The 20,448-nt window shown below is 42.8% G+C and overlaps 1 protein-coding gene across 1 annotated transcript in view; it reads right to left on the bottom strand.

Moving 5' to 3' along the window:
* The window catches only part of EPAS1 (endothelial PAS domain protein 1), a 46,436-nt gene that overhangs the window by 19,503 nt on the left and 6,485 nt on the right, over positions 1 to 20,448 (bottom strand). The window contains exons 2-5 of the mRNA XM_006882307.1: positions 14,234 to 14,385; positions 13,727 to 13,811; positions 10,333 to 10,451; positions 10,031 to 10,236 (exon numbers count right to left, since the gene is read on the bottom strand). Of these exons, the coding sequence (XP_006882369.1) occupies positions 10,031 to 10,236; positions 10,333 to 10,451; positions 13,727 to 13,811; positions 14,234 to 14,385 (562 nt within the window). The remainder of the gene's footprint in view (positions 1 to 10,030; positions 10,237 to 10,332; positions 10,452 to 13,726; positions 13,812 to 14,233; positions 14,386 to 20,448) is intronic.

A 20,448-nucleotide genomic window follows, 5' to 3' on the forward strand; every position in this document is an offset into this window, starting at 1 on the left:
AAGTGGACTGAGGAAAGACAAGTTCTTGGCCTCGGTTAGAGTGGGAGTGAAAGCCTTTGTCAAACATGGGGTACAAACAAACAAGGGGCTGAACAAGTGAAGCCTCTGCTGATTTTTCCAGCAAAATTCCAGCAGGACATCAGCCCAGAGCCAGCCCATTTCCATCCTGCCCAGCTCAACTGAGAGGATCTGCCCTCACACTCAGCCCTGGGAAGAGATGTCTCTGGATTCAGCAGCAGCAGAGCTCTGCCCAGCAGTCCACCCTGGAGCAGGTGCTCAGTAATGCCCCAGCTGAGGTAGGAATTGGGGGAGAAAGAGGAGAAGGACAGCACTGGTGCTACAACTAAATTTCTCCTCTACCAAGTCAGTGTCTTTCAAGCTGAAGCAGGGCTTTAGAAGCATCCTGGAAGACAAACAGCCAGTCATTCACTGATTTGCTACATAAATGGCTTCTGTTCTAGGGCTGAGTAGAATCTTCTAGAGATTCTCAAAATAAAGCTATGGAGATTCTGGAAAAGAGTTGATTCTATTCTCTGCACAAACTCAATTTTCTTGCAATATTCGGAAAGGTTAAGTGAAAATGTTCTAAGTAAATATTTGCTATAATCAGCCTGATAATATGATATCCTTTATCTAATTAATGTGCCATTCATTGAAAGGCACACAATAGGCATGTTTTGGAAGTGGACAAACAAATCTAGTTTTTGGAATTGCCAGCTATCTTACTAGTAGCAGTTTTCATTTATCTTGTCAACCAAAATAAATATTTAATGTCTCTTTCTTCATTCCTTTAAACAGACTACTATAAAAACTGGGAAATACACATAGCCCAAACACAATTGAAGAACATTTGTGTTGTCAAACTTCACAAAGCCAGGAAACTCCAACTTAAAGCTCATGGTCATTCGCCTCTATCTGCAGGCATGCAGACGCCAGTGAGGAGGTTAATGAACCACGCTTGTTTATAGGGTCAGGTGCTGCAGTGCACAGGGCCCTGCCTGCTGGTCTTCCTCTAGCTCAGAGAAGCCCCTGGGGCGGGGCCCACAGTGATAATGCAGCTTCCTCTGCTCTTCCCATTAAGGGGAGGGAAACTTGGGGTTTTTCCTCTTTTCTTTCTAATTAAAGACCACAGACTCAGTAGAGGGATAAATAAATCCATTTGGGAAACTCACAAATTGAAAAACCAATCTGTAGAGTTGTTTTGTCTTTAAAGAAGGGAAAAAAAGATATGACTATTTAGTTCACCAGATTTCAAAACTCAAAGAGCTCTGGGGGTGTAGTCTGTTGGTATTTTCACCGCCAACCCAAAGGTTGCACCTCCCTGGTAGTTCGAATCTACCACCAGCCCTGTGGGAAGAAGGGTAATTCTTCCCTATGTGATTGATTTATAGCTTTGGAAACTCAATGAAGAGTTAGCTAGGAGACAGAGCTGACTCAAGGGCAATGAGTTTTGAGATTTCAAAATGGAAAAAAAATGGGTGGGGGAAGGCGGGAGGGAAATTGGAAGAATCTGGTCTAGAAAACAGTGTATTCAAATTTTGTAAATAAACTAGTATAATAATTTAAAAAAGGCAAAGAACAGAAGCTTTTCTTTCATAATGTTGTTGTTGTGTGCCACAGAAAGTAGAAAAGGAAGAAAGAAAAAACAAAAGGAGAATATAGACAGGAAAGGTTGTTAAAGTTAATGTTAATGTTAGCCCAAATAAATACATGTGTCAGACAGCTGAGCTTTGAAAATCAGAGACAGATATGCCTTAAAAATTTTAAATGCTTATTATTCATTGTTCTCTGTTTACCTTTTATTTATAAAATTCTTCAGAGGCTCTGTTCAAATGTATTATCTAAAGTAAAGTGTTAGAAAGAAAATGATTCTCTTGTTAATGTGAAGGCCATCATCATAAGAGGCAGAAGCAATCTAGCCTCAAGCCTCCAGCCTGAGATGCCCCCCCTCCTATCTCCACTATAGTGTGGGACATAGTAATCAAATCCTGGAGTCAAATGAGATCTATGTGAGCAAAGGCTGATCTAAATTAATCATGTAAGCAAGATGGTGAGAGAGTAAGAGCATTTATAAAGTTTTCAGGTGGATAACGTTTTTGAGTATTTTGTAATCTTCTCTTTGTTTTTCAGAGAATGGATCTGTTAATAAATCATATTTATACTGACGTCAGCGAGTTCTGGTGGCCTAGTGGTAAGAAGCTGCGTTGCAATCTCAAAGACACATGGTTTGAATTCACTAGCCGCTCCACAGGAGAAAGATGGGCAATCTCCTCCCATATGATTAACTTACCTCTGAAAACCTGTTGGAGGGTCAGCTATGGCTCTGACTCGACGGTACTCAATAAACGAAAGTCTACTTTCTTTCCCTCCATATTTTGGCAAAAGTGTATTCTAGGCAACCTTTGTTTCCTCTCATTTTGGTTTCTATAATAAGCATTGTAACTGAGTTTCCTTGAAAATAATCAGACTACTCCTTAACTAATTCAAATGTCTCCTCTTAGTTTTAATATATTTTAATCCAAATATTGTTTAAATAATAGTTCTTAAGTGATATGTATTCAAATATTACATAGTTGTATAAAATCTAAATGATCCTGATGTGTGTGTGTGTGTAGGTGTCTGTAGGGTAGATTTTTCCATAAAAAGCCTTGGCTCAGTCCTAGATTGTCATGCTTGGGTTGTCACCTAATACCAAAACTGCCTTTCATCCTGAAATTCATAAGCAGTAGGAAGAACCCTGTCTTGAATTGTAGCGTGAGAGAAACAGATCGGGTAGAAGGAATAATTGTTCAATTGGGAGGTCTACTGAACTTTGAAAGAACCTGGTGGTACTTAGCTAATGAAAAGCTGACTGCTCAAATCTAGCAGTGGCTCTATGGAGGGAAGATTTTAAGATTATAGTCTAGGACATTCTATGAGGCAATTTTACTCTGTGTATAGGGTTGCTATGCATTGGATTTGACTGGACAGCAAACAACAACAATACTGAACTCAGAAATAAATTCCAAAAATAATTTGTAGATCTCTAGTGGCCCAGTGCAACAACCTGCTTTAAGCAGAAGATACAACCTTACTTGTTGAAACTGAGGAGGGCTTGAAGCATCTGCTGCAGAGAGTCAAAGGCTGTTTTCATTGTGGTTTTTAGGTCAACATCAAGAAAATGAAGATTCTTACCAATGGGCCAATTGACAGCATCATGATAGATAGAGAAGAGACTGGGATTATTAACAATTTCAGCTTGCTCGGTTCCACAATCAACACTCTTGGGACCAGCATTCAGGAAATCAAAAGATGAATTGCATTAGGGAAATCTGTTGTCAGACCTCTTCAGAGTGCTGAAGAGCAAAAATGTCAGGCTCTAGGCAAAGGTGTGCCTGATCCAGGCTGTGGTCTTTGCAATTTTGCTATGTATCAGAGAACTGGACAGTTACTAGGGATGAGAGAAGGATAATTGATGCCTTCGAGCTGTGGTGCTGGAGAAGAGTATTGAATACACCATGGACTGCTAGGAGAACAAACAGGTTCATCCCGGAGAGGGTGAATCTGGGCTGCTCCTTGGAGGCAAGGATTCTGAAGCTTCATCTGACCTACTTTGGACATGTTGCAAGGAGGAACCAGTCCTTGGAGAGGGACATCATGTTAGGAAGGGTGGAGAGACACCGCAAGAGAGGAAGACCCTAGATGAGATGGACTGATTCAGTGACTGGGGTAGTGGGAGTAGGTGTGTCAGAGACAGTGTGGTTGGCACAGGATAGAGCAGGATTTAGGGCTCTTGTACATAGGGTCACTATGAGTTGAAAGTGACTCAATGGCACATAACAACAACAACAACTACCTAACAAAGAGTAGAGCTAGTGGTAAGAAACTGCACTGCAATTCCAAAGGCACCTGGTTTGAGGCCACCAGTTGCTTCATGGAAGAAGGATGGGCAATCTCTTCCAGTATGATTAGGTGCTTCTGAAAACCTGCTGGAGACTCAGCTATGACTCAGTTCTGACTCAGTGGTACAACAACAACAACATCCCTTCTGTATAAAGGAAAACAAAATCATTGTACTCAATGTTTCACAGTATGTAAGGAAAACATACATATTTTTATCTTTAATTTTCCTGAAGCCAGCCCTCCCACAAGACTGGTATGCGTACATGTGTGCTTCATAGCTCACGGCTCCTTATGACTTTCTTTATTGACATTCTCTTATGACCTTCAACTTTCCGCTCAGAGCCCTTATTTTCCTTATTCCTGAATTCTTTAAACATAAAGAGTTCATCATCATTTTAATCCAAAGGATTTGAAATGCAGGTGGTTTAATTAAGCTGTAACTCCTGCTGTTATTATGACCTATGTTCTTTAATCCCATAGCAAAATAGAGCTGCCCTTAATCTTTTCTCTGTAAAAATTGCATGAATTCTTAGCTAAATTGATTTTTATCACATTTCCCCCAGTGATATAGCTCTTCTCTATATAATTTGCTTTTACAATTTCTTTCTAAAATGCAGGAAGACTTGTAATAGTGATAGCACCATATTACAAAGACTGCCCCATACTCCTTTAAGGCTGGTCTTTCCTGTCACTAGATGGCACTAACTCATGAATTTAAGAAACACCCATTTTAAACTTTTATGTCCTGTTCTGTCCAGTTGGAACTGACTCAGAGCTAACCCTCCAATGGCTTTTCAGAGGCAGTAAACCACGCTGGAATTGATCGCCCATCTTTTTTCCAGCGGCTTCTAACCACATGACTTCCGGTTGGCAGGGCAACTTCTTAACCAGTAGGCCATCAGAGCTCCCAAAAGTTAAACTACTTACGAATAATTACTGTCTTCCTTTTTGATGAACTGAATTTCTATTTTGTACTGTGGTGCAAGTTGCTCAGGTCTCAAACTATAAATTCTTGAAGAACAAGATCAAAATTCTTCTTTGATTTAATCTTTTGTCAAATGGTTAGCTAAACAGAAGATGTTCAATGCATAACTGTCCATTAATCAGTATTTAGGAAACAGATTATAAAGTCTATGTATCAAGATAAATGGAGAAGGAATAATTAAATATACCAATAACCAGGAATTTTTAAACTTTTCTATTCTGAACCCTTATCTAAAGCAATTGATTTTCATAGACGTTAAAGTGACTGGTATGCAAATTATTACAGAATTCCTTTTTCAAAATGTTTGTTGGTCTAGTGGTAAGAATCTAGAATCTGAGCTGTAATCTTCAAGGCACATGGTTCAAATCCACTATCTGCTCCACGGGAGAAGGATGGGCAATTTCTTCCCATGTGATTAATTGCCTCTGAAAACCTGGGGGAGGGTCAACTATGGGTCAGTTCTGACTTGACAGTATGCAACAACATTATAAACCCTTATCTAGAGCAATTAATTTTCACACACATTAAAGTGACTGCTATATATCTTATTATAGAATTCATTTTTCAAAATATTTATTGTATACTGTTAAGTGAGGAAGACCCTTAATGAGATACATCGATTCTGTGACTGGAGTAATGGAAGTAGGTGTGTCAGAGGCAGTGAGGTTGGCACAGGATCGAGCAGGGTTTAGGGCTCTTGTACATGGGGTTGCTATGAGTCGCAAGTGACTCACCGGCACAAAGCAACTACAACATACTGTTAAGGACATAACTTAATACAGTCTTCTGACCTTTTCCTAAAGAGGGCAGGAAAAATGTATTTTTAGTCATCTACATTAATTTAACTCAATCTCAGACATGCCAGAGGAGAGTGTTTTGGACATAAACTAAGAATTACATACAGACTTAGATGCTCCTTTCTATACATTCTTTATATTTTATTTATCTCTCCTATTTCCTCTCTGTTCTCTTTTTCTCCATTATATTTTTATTCTTTCTTTGTTGTGCCTGTGATTTAATACATATGACAAGTACCTCAAAAGTGACTGTGTGGAATCTAATAGCTTTGCATTTTCTTCAGTTTTTCTAATTTTACCCATAAGAAAATATAGTTATAATCTTATTTGTGAATGGGTTGTTATTTGTTATGACAATAAGACAAGATTTGTGTGGGGTCAACCTATTGCAAGTTATAAAAAGATTAGATTAGGACACGTAGGTGAGTGGGAGCGGGGAGAGATTGATGTAAATGACACAGAGCCATTGAAGGAACCAGAAAACAAGCAGAAGAGACAAGGATCTTCCGTCAAGACGTCCACTTGTATTCTCCTTGAGAACAGGAACTGGGCAAGGATGCTCACTATGATCACTTCTATTCAATATAGTATTGAAGTATTAGCAAAAGCAATGACAAGACAAGGAAACAAGACATATAAAAATTGGCAAAGAGGAAGTAAAACTATCCTTATATGCAGATGATATGATAGCATACTTAGAAAACCCTAAAGATTCAGAGTGAGAAAACTGTATTACATAGTCAACCAGTTCAGCAAAGTAGCAGTGTACAAGATCAATATACAAAAATCAGTTGGATTTCTCTACAGTGACAAAGAGAATAAAGAAATGGAGCTAAGAAAAACAAAACCAATTATCATAGCTAACCACAAGATAAAATACTTGGAAATAAATCTAACTAGACATACAAAAGACCTATACAGACACAAATTTTAAAAATCTTACTACAAGAATGCGACGGCACATAACAACAACAACAACAACAACACTATAAGAATAAAAAAGAGAGCTGGAGAAATGGAAGAATATACCAAGCTCATGGATAAGGAAGACTCAACATTGTGAAAATAACAATTCTACCAAAGACAATCTACAAGTCCAATGCAATTCCAATGCAGATACCAATTCCATTCTTCAATGAGATGGAAAAGGTAATTTCCAATTTTATCTGGAATGGAAAGAGACCTTGAGTAAGCAAAACACTACTGAAAAAGAGAAACAGGGTAGGAGGCATCACACTCCCTGATCTCAAGTCCTACTGCACAGCCATGTCGGTCAAGACAGTGCGGTACTGGTACAACAACAGACAAGTAGACCAAGGAAGAGACTTGAGAAATCAGAAATCAGCTCATCCACCTATGATCAACTGATCTTTGATAAGGAGACAGTCTCTTTAACAAATGGTGTTGGCATAATTGCAAAATCATCTGCAGAAAACTTAAGCAAGTCCCACACCTCACATTTCATACAAAAACCAACTCAAGGTGCATCAGGGACCTAGAAGTAAAACCAAAGACTATCAAAATCCTCAAAAAAAAAGCTAAAAGAATCCTAGAAGTCCTAATCGACAGCATGAACAGTCTTCTAAGCATAATAAAAACCCTACAACCAGCAGAGAATAAAATAGACTAATATAACCTACTAAAGATCAAATTTCTATGCACATCCAACAGGTAAGAAGGAAAGCCATAGGCTGAAGGGGGAAAAAAAAATATTTGGAAATGATCTATTTGATCAGGGACTTATATCTAAAGTTTCTAAAATACTCCAGCACCTCAACAAGAAAAACAACCTAATCACAAAATGGGCACAGGACATGAATAGCCACTTCACCAAAGAAGACATTCAGATGGCAAACAAACATATGAAGAAATGTTCAAAATCCCTAGCTGTCAGACAGAAGCAAATAAAAACAACTATGAGACAGTATCTCATTCTAGCAACAACAGCAAAGTTCAACAGGGCAAAAAACAACAAACGCTGAGCAGGCTGTGGAGAGACTGGAACATTTATTCACTGCTGGTAGGAATGTAAAATGGTACAACTACTATGGAGGTGGTCTGGCACTTTCTCAAAAAGCTGGAAATAGACATAGTATTTGATCCAGCAAGAGAACGGTAGTTTACTATCTAGGAGAGGGGGTTTCCCAAGGCTCATGGGGTCATATGACAAATGTTTGACCCACAGGGCTACATTCAGCTTTCACATAGAACAGCATGGGGCCAGGGCACTCAGAAGTCACTCCCCCTTAAGACTGAGACATGTGGCCCAAGTACTGGGGATGAACTGAGACAATGAATAGTCACGTGTACATGGCATCCAAGCCAACAAACAGATAATTTCAACGGAATTACCAGGTTACCTCATAATGCCACATTCATTTGAATACAAAGACGAGACTGCATCTGAGAGACACCCTGGTATGCAGCATGCATTCCTCCAAAGAACCTCATTATAGCAACAGCAACTAAACATAAAGGCTTCATGCATTAAGGATCTGCAAAAGAGGGCTTTCTATGTAACATTTTCTCCCCTTGAAGGCAATGCTTCTTTCTATCTATTCACCACCTCTAACAGCCCTTAGTCCTGGTCCTGTGGTGCTCAGAGCAGAGGAACAGGAATGACTCAGACACTTTTTCAAAAGTACTTAATAGTGCTGGGAGTGGTGGCCAATTCTAAAAGCTAACCAAATACCAGGTTATTCTAGAATCAGGAAAAAGAAAACTCAGTCTATCTGGGGAAGTAGGAACCCACCCCTAAAGAAACACCAGCTACCCCAGACCTATCCAGCAGGAGAGCCCCTCCCAGGGTGTAGGGGTTCCTGCTGGTAGGGAAAGCAGTGCAGCTTCTCACTGGTGGCTGAGTCTTCCTCTTCCAGGACTTCTCAATATTTATTAAATACCTTCCAAAGTGATCTTTCCTCCTGGGAGGACAGTTGTTTTGGGGAGGAGGGTAAGAGTATAGATTATGTATAAACAATAAGAGGCTTCTTATGTGGAATGCTGTTTGGGCATTTCAAAGTGCTCGTAGCTAATATGTCATCACGATGGCTCATTATACAGTGACTTTGTAAAATAGGTTGAGAAAGCATTATTACTCCCATTTTAAAGATGGAGAAACTGAGATCTATCTCAAGCTTTCCTGAGGAGAAATTGCATAAGGTGAGAGAATGGCTGGAGTGGCAAAGAGCTGCCACAGGCAGGACCCATGACTCTGGGAAAGAATGTAGACTCGCTATTACAGAGGGCTGAGTCAGGGCGGAAGGCCCTTGCCCAGAAGGACACATCCAGGGATGCCTGTAATGGTATTTATTTGGAGAGGCTGACCAGGGCCAAGTCTTCCTTACCCAGCACCTTCCTACTCGTGGTCATTGCTCAGCCTCTCTAGTCTCTCCGTCTTCCTCCTTTCACCTTCTGATCATCATCATTTCCAATGCTGGGGCCAAAGGGTAGCCATGCAAGAATCAGGGACTGTGAAGAGACTTTAATGCTCCACCTACGACAACCCAAGCCATTTTCCACCCACTTCAATCTTCAAATTGATAGAAAATCTCAAAGAAACAAAGTTTATATATGTAGCCTTGGGTGATCTTTCAGCAACTTTAATAAAGACACAATGTAGGTGAAAAGCCTAGCTACGACTGAACATTTATGATTGGTTTCAACCCACACCATAGAGCCTCACAGCCAATGCTCTTTCTAACCATTACCATTCTAAATAGGAATTTCTACTGCGGCCTGGATTTGGGGATTAGAAACTCCCTGGGTGGTGCAAATGGTTAACTGATTGGCTACTAACCAAAAGCTGGCTGTGCTGATCCACCCAAAGGTGCTTTGGATGAAAGACCTGAAGATCGACTTCTGAAAGGTCAGAGCCTTTCCGGAAGTAAGTCTGCCACAGCTGTCCTGGGAAACAGAAAACCCTCCCAGTACAGTTCTACTCTGAAACACATAGGGTCTTCGTGAATTGCAGGCAAGGTGATGATAAATTGGCTAAGTGGCCTTCATGTCAAAACCTTCAAAACCTGGCTAGACCACAGTGAGCATGGTGACACATCCATGAGGAGCAAAAGCTAAGGAGAAAAGTGTAGTGATGGAAGAGGACAAGAGGAAGCCACACACTTCTCAGGCTGCCTCTGAACTGGTAGTACTGATGGAAATCTCTACATTCTCACCTCCTGTAATTTCCTCAATAGCTGACTACTTACATACACACCACAGTGAAGACAACTGAGCTACACACAGAATAAACAGCTCTGCCGACAGGTTTTGATACCACTTCAATGAGGAAACCTTTCCCACTGATACAACCACACATGCATGCTGGTAAGACCCACCACAGTACTGTGCACACGCCCTGGACTCCCACCTGTCATCACAGTAGGTGAACTTCATGTCCATGCTGTGGCGGCTGAGAAAGGTCTTGCTGTCCAGGGGGATGTCCATGTGTGACGGGTGCTGGATTGGTTCACACATGATGACAAGGCAGGAGAGCAGGGGCTCCTTGTAGCCGCAGAGACTGCCATGCGGGGGGCAGTTGTTGTAGATCTTCATCTGGCCAGTGCAGTGCAAGACCTGAGAAAAGCATCAGAGGGTCAGATGTAGTCCCACATATTGGTGGGCCCACTGTCCCATACCGGTGACTCCATCCCAGGCCTCGGGCTGCCCTACCTTCCAGGTGGCTGACTTGAGGTTGACAGTTCGGCCTCTATTGGTGACTGTGCACTTCATCCTCATGAAGAAGTCTCTCTCGGTGGACATATCTTTACTCTTCTTCCCAAAACCAGAGCCTAGATGGAGATGGATGATAGCAGGGCAGGTGAATTCATTTTACTATTTCTTTCAGAAGGATGCAGTTGCAATTGTACCAGGAAACTGACTGGTTATATTTCCCAAACAAGATGCTCTCCTCCCATTAACACCGTGACCATCAGCCATTTGTGTTCTGAGCAACTGCAGGCTGCAGCAGTATCTCAGCCTCTGGACTGATATTTTTCATCTCTGGCTAGTTTAACTGGACTCTGATCTCCTGAAGGTGAGACCTGGGGTATTATTTTGCTTCCCATTGTATCTAGCACTTTGTCAGCCCTCAATCCAGAGTCTACACATGATCTCAGCAGATGTCCCTTGGTCAAGTCTGAGCTTTCTATTAGGAATTTCAGATGACCACAGTTACTCCAAGGGAATAATCGAGGTTAGAGATGTACCTAAGACATTCTGCCTTTTTATTCATCATCTGCCCTTCAGGTTTTTGTGCTACATATTGGGTTACTAACTGAAAGGTTTGAGGTTCAAGTCTACCAGCTGCTCCATGAGAGAAATGAGGTGATCTGCTTTCACTAAGATTTACAGCTTTGGGACCCCAACCAAGGCTGGCATGTGTTGGAATTGACTTGGTGACGATGTGTTCGGGTGGGTTTGCAGTGGTTAAAGCATTTGCATATTAACTAAAAAGTAAGTGGTTCAAAACTATCAGAGGGAGATGAAGCAGTCTGCTTCCATAAGGTTTACAGCCTTGGAAACCCTCTGTGGCAGTTCTACTCTTTCTCAGGATTGCTCAAGGCAGAATGGACTTGATGGTAGTGGGTTTAGTGAGCACTATGTTTGTAATCTACTATGGCTGTTTTTAGGGAGCTCTAGTGGCCTAGTGCTAAGAAACTGTGCTGCAATCCTGAAGGCATGCAGTTCGAATCTATCAGCAGTTCACCAGAAGAAAGATGGGAAATTTCCTCCCATGTGACCAACTACCTCTGAAAACCAGCTAGACGGTCAGCTGTGGGTCATTTCTCAATTAGCGATACACAACAACAACAACAACTATGGCTGCTCTGGGGAGGTCTAATGGCCTACTGGTAAGGAGCTGCACTGCAATCTCAAAGACATGCAGTTCAAACCCACCAGCTGCTCCATGGGAGAAGGATGGGCAGCCTCCTCCCATGAGATTTACTGTCTCTGAAAACCCACTGGAGGGTCAGCTCTCGGTCAGTTCCGACTTGATGGCACACAACAACAAAAACAACAATGGCTGGTTTAAAGAGAATAGGTTCCTCTCTAAACTCACAGATGCCAAGGCTTAAAAGGAAAACCTGGTCAGAATCTCCTGGTTATCAACATTGAAAGGTGGCTCCAGAAAACATTTACTTTTGCTCCCTTCCTTAGAGTCTCCAAATAGTTTCTGGTCCATCCAGAACTTGCACTACCTTTTATAATATAAAATCATAATATACAGTAAAACTATTATAATTCAGCAAGTTCTATCTGAACCTCTCTTGTCCATGTCTAAATTCTGCCTTCACCACCACCATCTTTATTCTCCAGCCTTCCACACTCATCTCTGTCCTCTGTCCTTATCACAGAACAGTCTAGAGCCTTGTGTTGAACAGCCACACCCTTCTTCGAGGCATAGCTACCAACCTCTGCACTTGAAGCTACAGAGAACCTTCGTTTCCTTTACAGATCCCTGAATATTAGTGTGTCATAAGATGTACTGAACATTTGGTCTCACCTTAAACATCCTCAGAAGGAGTCAGTCAGAAACTGTCTGAATGGTGACTCTTTTTATACTCATAAGGGAGAATAGTATAATATAATCACTTCTATCTTTAATTATGTTTATTATTATAATTTTCATTTCCATAGCAGGTGTAGGCTTATAGGGAAGCATACCTGTTAGCTGTGGTCTGGACAGGTTAGACATAGGAGGAACATAACCGAAGGAACTCATTCCTATTGGCTATTTTGTTATTGTTACTATGAGTTCCCAACAACTTCTAGATTCTCCCTATTCTGACACTTTATTAATCTTCCTAAGCAGAGCTCCTATGAGATCACCTGCTTGTGCCCAAAACCTTTCAACAGTTTCCCATTCTCCTCAGGATAAGCTTGAGTCCTTTTGCTCAGCCTTAGAAGGTTCCACAATCTACTTCTCAGTCTTATTCTCCTCGATGAGCTCACACTAAGTATGCTTTTTCACCTGGAGTCCACTGCAGGTCCACACCTTCAGTCAGCATTTGCTAATTCATTACATTTGATTGTTTCCAAAACCCAATACAAGGATCAAGAGATCTGAAGTTCTGTTTACATAAGCAGAGCTCACTTGCCTATGAATCAGAGCACTTGAGAACTGGAAGGCTCTAGAGTTTGTTTGGTCCAAACCATCATTTGGAAAAGAAAGACCCTAAGGAAGAGAGACGTGAAGTGACTTGGCTCGAGTCCCACAGTCCAAATGAGATTAGGATCAGTGATAAAATGGACCCCAGGAACCTAAGGGCTAAGGGAATTTCGGAGGTGGAGAAGAAATGAGATACACTTATTTTCTCAGGCTTCGAGCATCTGCTTTAAAAATGAATTCAGGACTAAGTCATGGGAGGGCCTGGAAGTTTATACTTTCGGGAATGTTGTCACATAAGAACTCTGGCTACCCTTGAGACACCACCAGGTGGCAAAAGAAAGGGTCTGAGACTCCAAAGAGTGAAAGACCATTGCAGCTACCTCAGCATTCCAGCCAAGCACAGACTTCCAGCTGTCTGCACCAAGGTGCCCACCAGGCACATGAGTGAGTCCTGCTGATCAGCCCAGCTGATCCCTTACATAAGTGCTGCCCACACAAGAACTGCCAGGGTAATGTGAGGGCTAACAGGATTGTTGCTTAATAAGCAAGTCCACTTTTGAGATAGCTTGTTACACAGAATGGGCAAGTGAAGCTCTTCTCATGAACACTGTAGAGATGACTGTGTTGGTTTGTGTGTTGTCACTCGGACGAGATACTGGACTCTCTGGTGATAAAAGCTCCTGGAGATAATATCCTGAAACCCAGGAGTAGCCTAGTGCTCTCAGGGTCTAAGTGGGTCCAGCAGCAGATCAATGTGAGGGTTTGGTTCTTTCAGTGTCTCAATTGCATGCCACAGAGCACACGCCTACAGAGAGGGCCAGCCCTTTTTACTGATGTCAGTTTTGCCTGGACCATGACAGCCCCCGAACTGTCTTATACTTAAAGACAAAAAGATTGCAGATCTCCTGTCAGAGGGAAAAGGAGGAAGGAAGCACACAACGAAGACTACTTTACCATTTTTGAGACTCAGATTCTCCCGGATCTCCTCATGATCACATGGGTGAGTGAAGTCAAAGATACTGTGTCCTGTTAGCTCCACCTGTTTCAAAATCAAGTTTGGGCTCCATTATTTCTTTTATTGAAGTAGAAGACTCAAATAGGAAATGGAATTGCTTTCTAGTTATGGGGGAAAGGAGATGATTGAACAAGGTCTCCTCACATTCCCAATCTAGTATGTAGGCCCACTGAAGATGTAATCGAGGATTACTCATTCTGATAGAGTTCCTTCCCACAGACTGGCTGGTTAATCTAATCAGGAGAGAACTGTCCACCAGGATGGCCACTGGCAATGCCAAATTCAATACCAGCAAGTGTCTAAGGCTTGTGGTCTGAGACCAGTGAGGGCCACAGTGGGTATAAACTGGGAGAGATCAGGAGGGATTGGGATTAGCACTTTTCACTAATTTCTAAACGCAAGCGGAAACTTCTTCCATTTTTGAAAGTGACAGAGGAAGACATTACCTGTGTGAGCCCCATGAACTTGCTGATATTTTCTGACAGAAAGATCATATCACCGTCCTGAGTCACCACAGCAATGAAACCCTCCAAAGCTTTCAGGTACAAGTTGTCCATCTGCTGGTCAGCCTCAGCTTCAGACTCATTTTCAGAGCAAACTGCAAAGAGAGATGTGGCTCAATGACTTGCAAGAATTCAATGCGAAGACATATGTGATTAGCATGGATAGAGGATAGATGGCCCTCGGGCATGACTCAAAAGTGACTTTTTCTGGATATGTCCACTGTCAATCATCTAAATACCTGCCATGTGCCCAAGTAATGGGTGAGCAGTATGCCATGAGGATGGCTCTCTCAGGCCATCAGAGCCACAAGGTGGCTTTACAGATAGTACCGTGGAAGCACCAGGACTATTTGCAGTATAAAACAGTATCAGCCCAGTAACAGGAAGTATTCTTAGTAGTAGTGGTCAGAAGTTGCGCTGCAATCCCAAAGTCATGGAGTTCGAATCTCTATGGCGCTGAACCATAGAGAAGGATGGATAATGTCTTCCCATACCATTTATTGCCTCTGAAAACTCAATGGAGGGTCAGCTGTGAGTCAGGTCCGACTCAACAACACACAAAAACACTGCATGTAGGGCAATTACTACATGTAATTTACTGTATGAAACATGTTCTATAAAATTCACCACATAGGAGTTAAATACTACTCTTAGTTTTATATTGAAGAGAAGGTTTAGAGAGGTGAAATTACTGATGAAGCTTTTGAGTCACTTTTCTAACTCAGGCAGCTGAATCTAGAAGCCACACTCTGCGTACAGACTTTTCAAGCATATGAACACAGATTCTGTTCCTATTCTGCCTCTTATCATGACAACTCAGGATATTAACAACCTTTTAAAACATCAGTTTTAAAATTTTAAATTTTTGGAATTTTAAATTTTTATAATTTCTGTAGCTCTGGTGGCATAGCGGCAAGAAGCTGTACTGCAATCCTCAAGGCACAGGGTTCGAGGCCACCATCAGCTGCTCCGCGCGACAGGGATGAGCAATCTCCTCCCATGCTGTCTCTGAAAACCCGCCGGAGGGTCAGCTATGGGTCGGTTCCGACTCGACGGTAAACAACAGCAACATACTTGCATTATAAGGAGTATGCAAAAATGTCTAAAACTTCCCTTGGCAAAACTCCAAGAGTTATTTTCCTGTCTCATTACTCCTAAGACAGTGTTCTCAAATCCTCAATGCCCAGGTGGAGGACACTTGGAAAAGCTCAAGGGGTCATAGCTGGGAACCCAAAGAGGAGTGCAGACCAGGGTACAAAAGAAGAGGGCTTGTGCTGAGGTACTCAAAAACTGTTCCAAAGACACTGATATGACCAGACTTGTGAAAAACTGAATTTTACTCTGTAGAAAGAAAGGGGAAGGACTTTCCTGGAAGGAAGGAGCTAGGTGGTGGAAACTGCAAGGAGAGAATGCAGTCTACAGTCTTTCCCCGGCATTGAGTACGTGAAGGCCTACCTGGCTGGAGAAGACTACTGATTTCCTGGCCTCCGTGACAGGGCAGGTGTCCTGTGGACTTCTCACATTTTAGGCGAAAGAATTCAGAAAGGGTCTGAGTAGAGGAGGAGAATGTCCTTTGAGTGGTATCATTTTGGGAAGATTAACTTGGCAGTGGCATGTCCAATGGTTTGTAAGGGTGAGAGTCAGAGATACAGGAGAGAGCAAAGAGGCAAGTGCACTGATGCCAGGCTGGAGAGATGGTTGCTAGAGGCAACTTCGGAAAATATCCACCCCCAAACCAGGCACTTTGAGCAGCCCTGGCCCATCTCGGATATCCGTACTACGTGCAAAATGAGCTATTCTGCCAGATAAATGCACCTCTCAGGCCCAGGCCCACATTAATTTAAAACATTAATGTCTTAATGTCTTTCTTTTAAAAGATCATAATTATCTAGCATAAACATCAATGCAGGTAAGTCCTGTTCAATTTCCAGAACAAGGACATTATAGAGTAATTTGTTACTTCTAAAAGTTACTACTCACTTAGCTAAAAGAAGTCTTTCAAATTGAGACCATTTCAAGGAGTGTAAATGCAATTAAATTATGGGCTAGTTGTCAAGAAATATATTACTACTGTGAAATGGGGCCAAAGACTTTTCTTCAAGGGCCTTGAATTTATTTTATTCTCTTTTCATGTTTTTCTTGGGCCTTCAGATTTAAACTCTAGGCTGAATGCCATTATTATTCCTCAGGAAGAACAAATCCAAGTTAGGAGATGTTCATACGGAGGGACTCCTACTGGGACCAGCTATCTCTGAGGAACCAGGATTGGCAAGTAGGCGGGTGTCCCCTATGCTGCTGTTTCTGCAGAGGAGAAGAGTGCAGCCTGTCCAGAGTCAGGGCAGCCTCTGGAGAAAAGGACTGGGCTGCACAGAGCCATATCCCACTGGCTTTCTACTTGCTTCCTGTATTTTATAGCAATGGCCTATAACACACATATTCCCACACTCAGCCTCTGTTTAGGGCCTCTGTCAATGCACCTCTTCTTTGCCAACTAACTATTCAACTGACAAAAATGAATTCATGTTCTAGGCGAGGGCAATACTGCTGCTAATGTCAGCTCTCCCAGTTAATGTCTGCATTTAAGCAGCTGCTTTAGAAGAGACAGAGCCCAGGTAACACGTTGGTTAAAGAATTTGGCTATTAACCAAAAGGTTGGAGTTGAAGCCATCAGACACCCTAGGGAGTAAGGTGTGGTAGCTGCTTCTGGGGAGATTTTCCCCTTTGGAACCCTATGGGAAGCTTCTCTCCATCCTAAAGGGCGGCAGGGGGTGGGTCAGGAGAGACAGTGACCTAACTCAATTACTGCCAATTTGAGCATACATCAGAATCATTTGGACAGCTGGCTAAAAACGGAGTCTGGGTCTAGGGCTGTCTACCTAATTTGTACAGCCCACTGTAAAGAAAATAAAAATGCAACCTCATTGAGAAACTAAACCAAGTACTTGCTTAAAAATTCAAACAGGCCTTCCTAAGTGGGAAGCCCAAAGTGACTGCCCAGGCCACACCACCAAGAAGCTGGTCCTGACTAGGCCTCACCTGGGGAGGCTCTAATTCAGTAGATTTGGGTGGGCCCCAAGAATTTGCATTGTTAAGGAGTTCCCTGGTGAGGCTGAGAATCCTGGTCCTAGGATCTTTCTTGAGAATCACTGCCTCAACTCCAGCTTCAGCAAGTAACCCTGAGGAGGGCATTAGCAGGCTCTTTGCACAGGTGGTGACCCATTTCTGGGTTGGATAAGAACTAGGATTCTCAGCATCACTTAAATGACACCAGATAGGAGAGTCTTTTCTCCTGACAAGCAGAAGGCCAGCCCTGTGGTTTCTTATCTATTGAGAGGATATTTTCTCTCCAATTTCTTTGATCTCAGTGGCAAGACTGACTTCAAAATCTGGAGTCATCCCAAGACAACCCTGTTTGGGTTAACCAGGCCCAGAGGAAATATTTCTGCTTAAAATTTCCTGTTTTTAACAGTTCCAGCACAACCACCCTGGCTTCCATCAGTTCCTAGCATACTTGTTTCCAGGAGGTGGCGTGAGTGGCTACTGCAACTGCCTGGCCCTGGGAGGGAGTGAGAGAGGGGTGCTCTGGGGTCACAATGGACACAGAATATCTTGGAACTGAAATCACAATGGCTAGAGGACCAGGAAGCCAGTAAGTCACCCCAGGGACTCTGGAATAGCAGGCATTGGGTGGGGCCTCTTCCCAATGTGAGATTTCTTGCTCAGGCAGCACCTACTTTTCCTTCTGGGAGCTTCTGAGGGCACTATCCAGGCCATTCTCATCCTGCTTAAAGGGGAGGCTGGGAGCTGCCAAGCTGGGAGCTGGACCCTCACTCCAGGGCGCAGAGGCTCAGCTCACATCACCTCCTGGTCCCTCATGTGGATGTAACGTCTTTCCTGACGCGTCATTAGATCAGTGTTAGGCACAAGGACAATGCACTCAGAGAGAGAAATTCTTAAGGGGCATCGTTGACTCAGGGTAGAATTCTTGCCTTTCATGTAGGAGACACAGATTCAGTTCCTAGCCAATGCATTTCATGCACAAACACTTTACCTATCTGTCACCAGAGATGTGCATGTTGTTTTTATGATGAACATAGTTTAATGAAACTTCCAGAACAAGATCAACTAGGAAGAAAGGCCTGGTGATTTGCTAACAAAGATTAGCCTATCTAAAACTCTGTTCATTACGGTGGACTGACCCCACGGTGTGGCCACGTATCCAAGGACGACAGCTAACAACAAAACAGTTCTTAGACTCCTTCGAGGTGCCTGCTCTGAATTAGGCACAAAGTAAGAAATAAGCCTCAATCAGCCAGAGTTATTGCCTATCAAGAAATAAGAGCACATTCTTCCATCCAAGAATGTACAGACAGCTGGAACAGAAGACAAAGATAAATCACTAGGAGGCTCCAGACAAGCAAGAATAAATAAGTCTGGGTGCAGATAAGAATAAAGCCTGTTACTCACTCACTGATTGTCATCTAGTCAGAATCAACTCCTAGCTCCTCCAGCAGGTTTTCAGAGGTAGTAAATCGCATGAGAGGAGACCAGCCATCTTTTTCTATAGAGCTGCTGCTGCTGGATTTGAATCATTATAGCGATGTAGCTTTTGGGTCAGCAGCCCAACTCCCTAAGGGCTATGCCACCCAGAGCTCCCTACTCCCTTACCAGGTGCTGAGCAATCTATCCGTTGGGGATCTTCCAATCCTTATGTTTTGAGTCTCAGTAACTTGCATCCCAGGACTCTTAAGTAGCAGGCCAGGGAATCTGAATCAGAGCTCCTCTGCTAAGGTGGTGAATATAGGGCCCGGGGAGCACAACAAGCCTTTAATGCTAAAAATACCCCAGTAAACAGGCTTTGATGACTCCCCACAGCCAGGATATGTGCGGGTCGAGGTTTCGGAGCACTTTTTCCGGAGCACCCGTTCATTTCCTTCAGGCTGCACCACCCGTGTGGGTGGGACCCCACGGGCAGCAGGAGCTGGACATCGGGGTTGAGCAGTCAGTGAGACCAGGCTGTCCCGCGGCTCTGCTGGTCAGGAGGCTGGCCACAATGGTGTTCTTCTACCAGGAGCCCTTTCCTCCTTGTTTCCACTCTGAGAAGTTCCCAATCTGATGTGATCTCCTTGATTCAGATGTGCTTTGCAGGCTGTGATCACCTAGTTACCATCACAGGGATTTTCCTTTTAATGACTTGGCTTAAACTGCTCCTTCCTTTCTAGTCCTCTGGCCACAGACCCAACACTAACCCCAGTCATAGGTATGCCGATTAGAAGAGCAGTCTCCTCATCCAGCCAAGAAGAAACTATCTTTGGACACAACCTGGATTATTATTCATACCTTTAAACCCCACCACGAGAAGGCAGTAGGGTATAGGTTATTCGGACATCTTTGGCAGAAAGTATAAACTGATGGAGTTCGCTTCCTAGGTACTCCTGAAAGTCTACCTCCAGTGATTCACTCCTTTGTTTTTTACATCTCTTATTTTCACATTTTACCTCTCCGAATTACCAAATATCAGCTGACTGACTTTTTCCGTTTACAAGAATCTTACAGACAAGGTGTCTCTGGAAGACTATACATCTTAATGGCAGTCTTCAGTCTTTAACATCCTAATATCAATCATTTTTAAGGAACCCTGGTAGCACAGAAATTAGATTTTTGGTTACTGATTGAAACGTCAGTGGTTTGAATTCACTAGCAGCTCCAAGGGGGAAAGATATGACAGTCTATTTCCGTAATGATTCAATCTTGGAAACCCTACAAGGGAGTTCAACTCTGCCCTATAGGGCTGCTATCAGCCAGCATTGACTTGACAGCAATTGATAAGAATCTGTTTATTTGTGCCTTCCCAAACAGGACAGAAAAAGGCTTTGGTAGGAATGTGCATTAGGTGAGGGGAGAGAAGAAAGGAATAAAAGGCCCAGAGAGAGATGTTTGAACACAGGGAGGCTACAGTACCAGAAACCATGCCTGAAGTCATAGTTATGCTCTTTGGTCCTCGCTTTCCTGGATGGGGAGGTTATAGTAAAAACTTTAGAATCACTACTCCCACATTTCAGTGTCCCCCCTTAGCAGGCTCATTGACTGACACTGAGTTGAATCCTACTCATAGTGCCCTATGGGACAGAGTGGAACTATCCCAATGGGTTTCTGGG

Source organism: Elephantulus edwardii, unplaced genomic scaffold (assembly GCF_000299155.1).
Source record: "Elephantulus edwardii isolate Elephantulus edwardi_28Jun2011 unplaced genomic scaffold, EleEdw1.0 scaffold00019, whole genome shotgun sequence".
Taxonomy (NCBI): domain Eukaryota; kingdom Metazoa; phylum Chordata; class Mammalia; order Macroscelidea; family Macroscelididae; genus Elephantulus; species Elephantulus edwardii.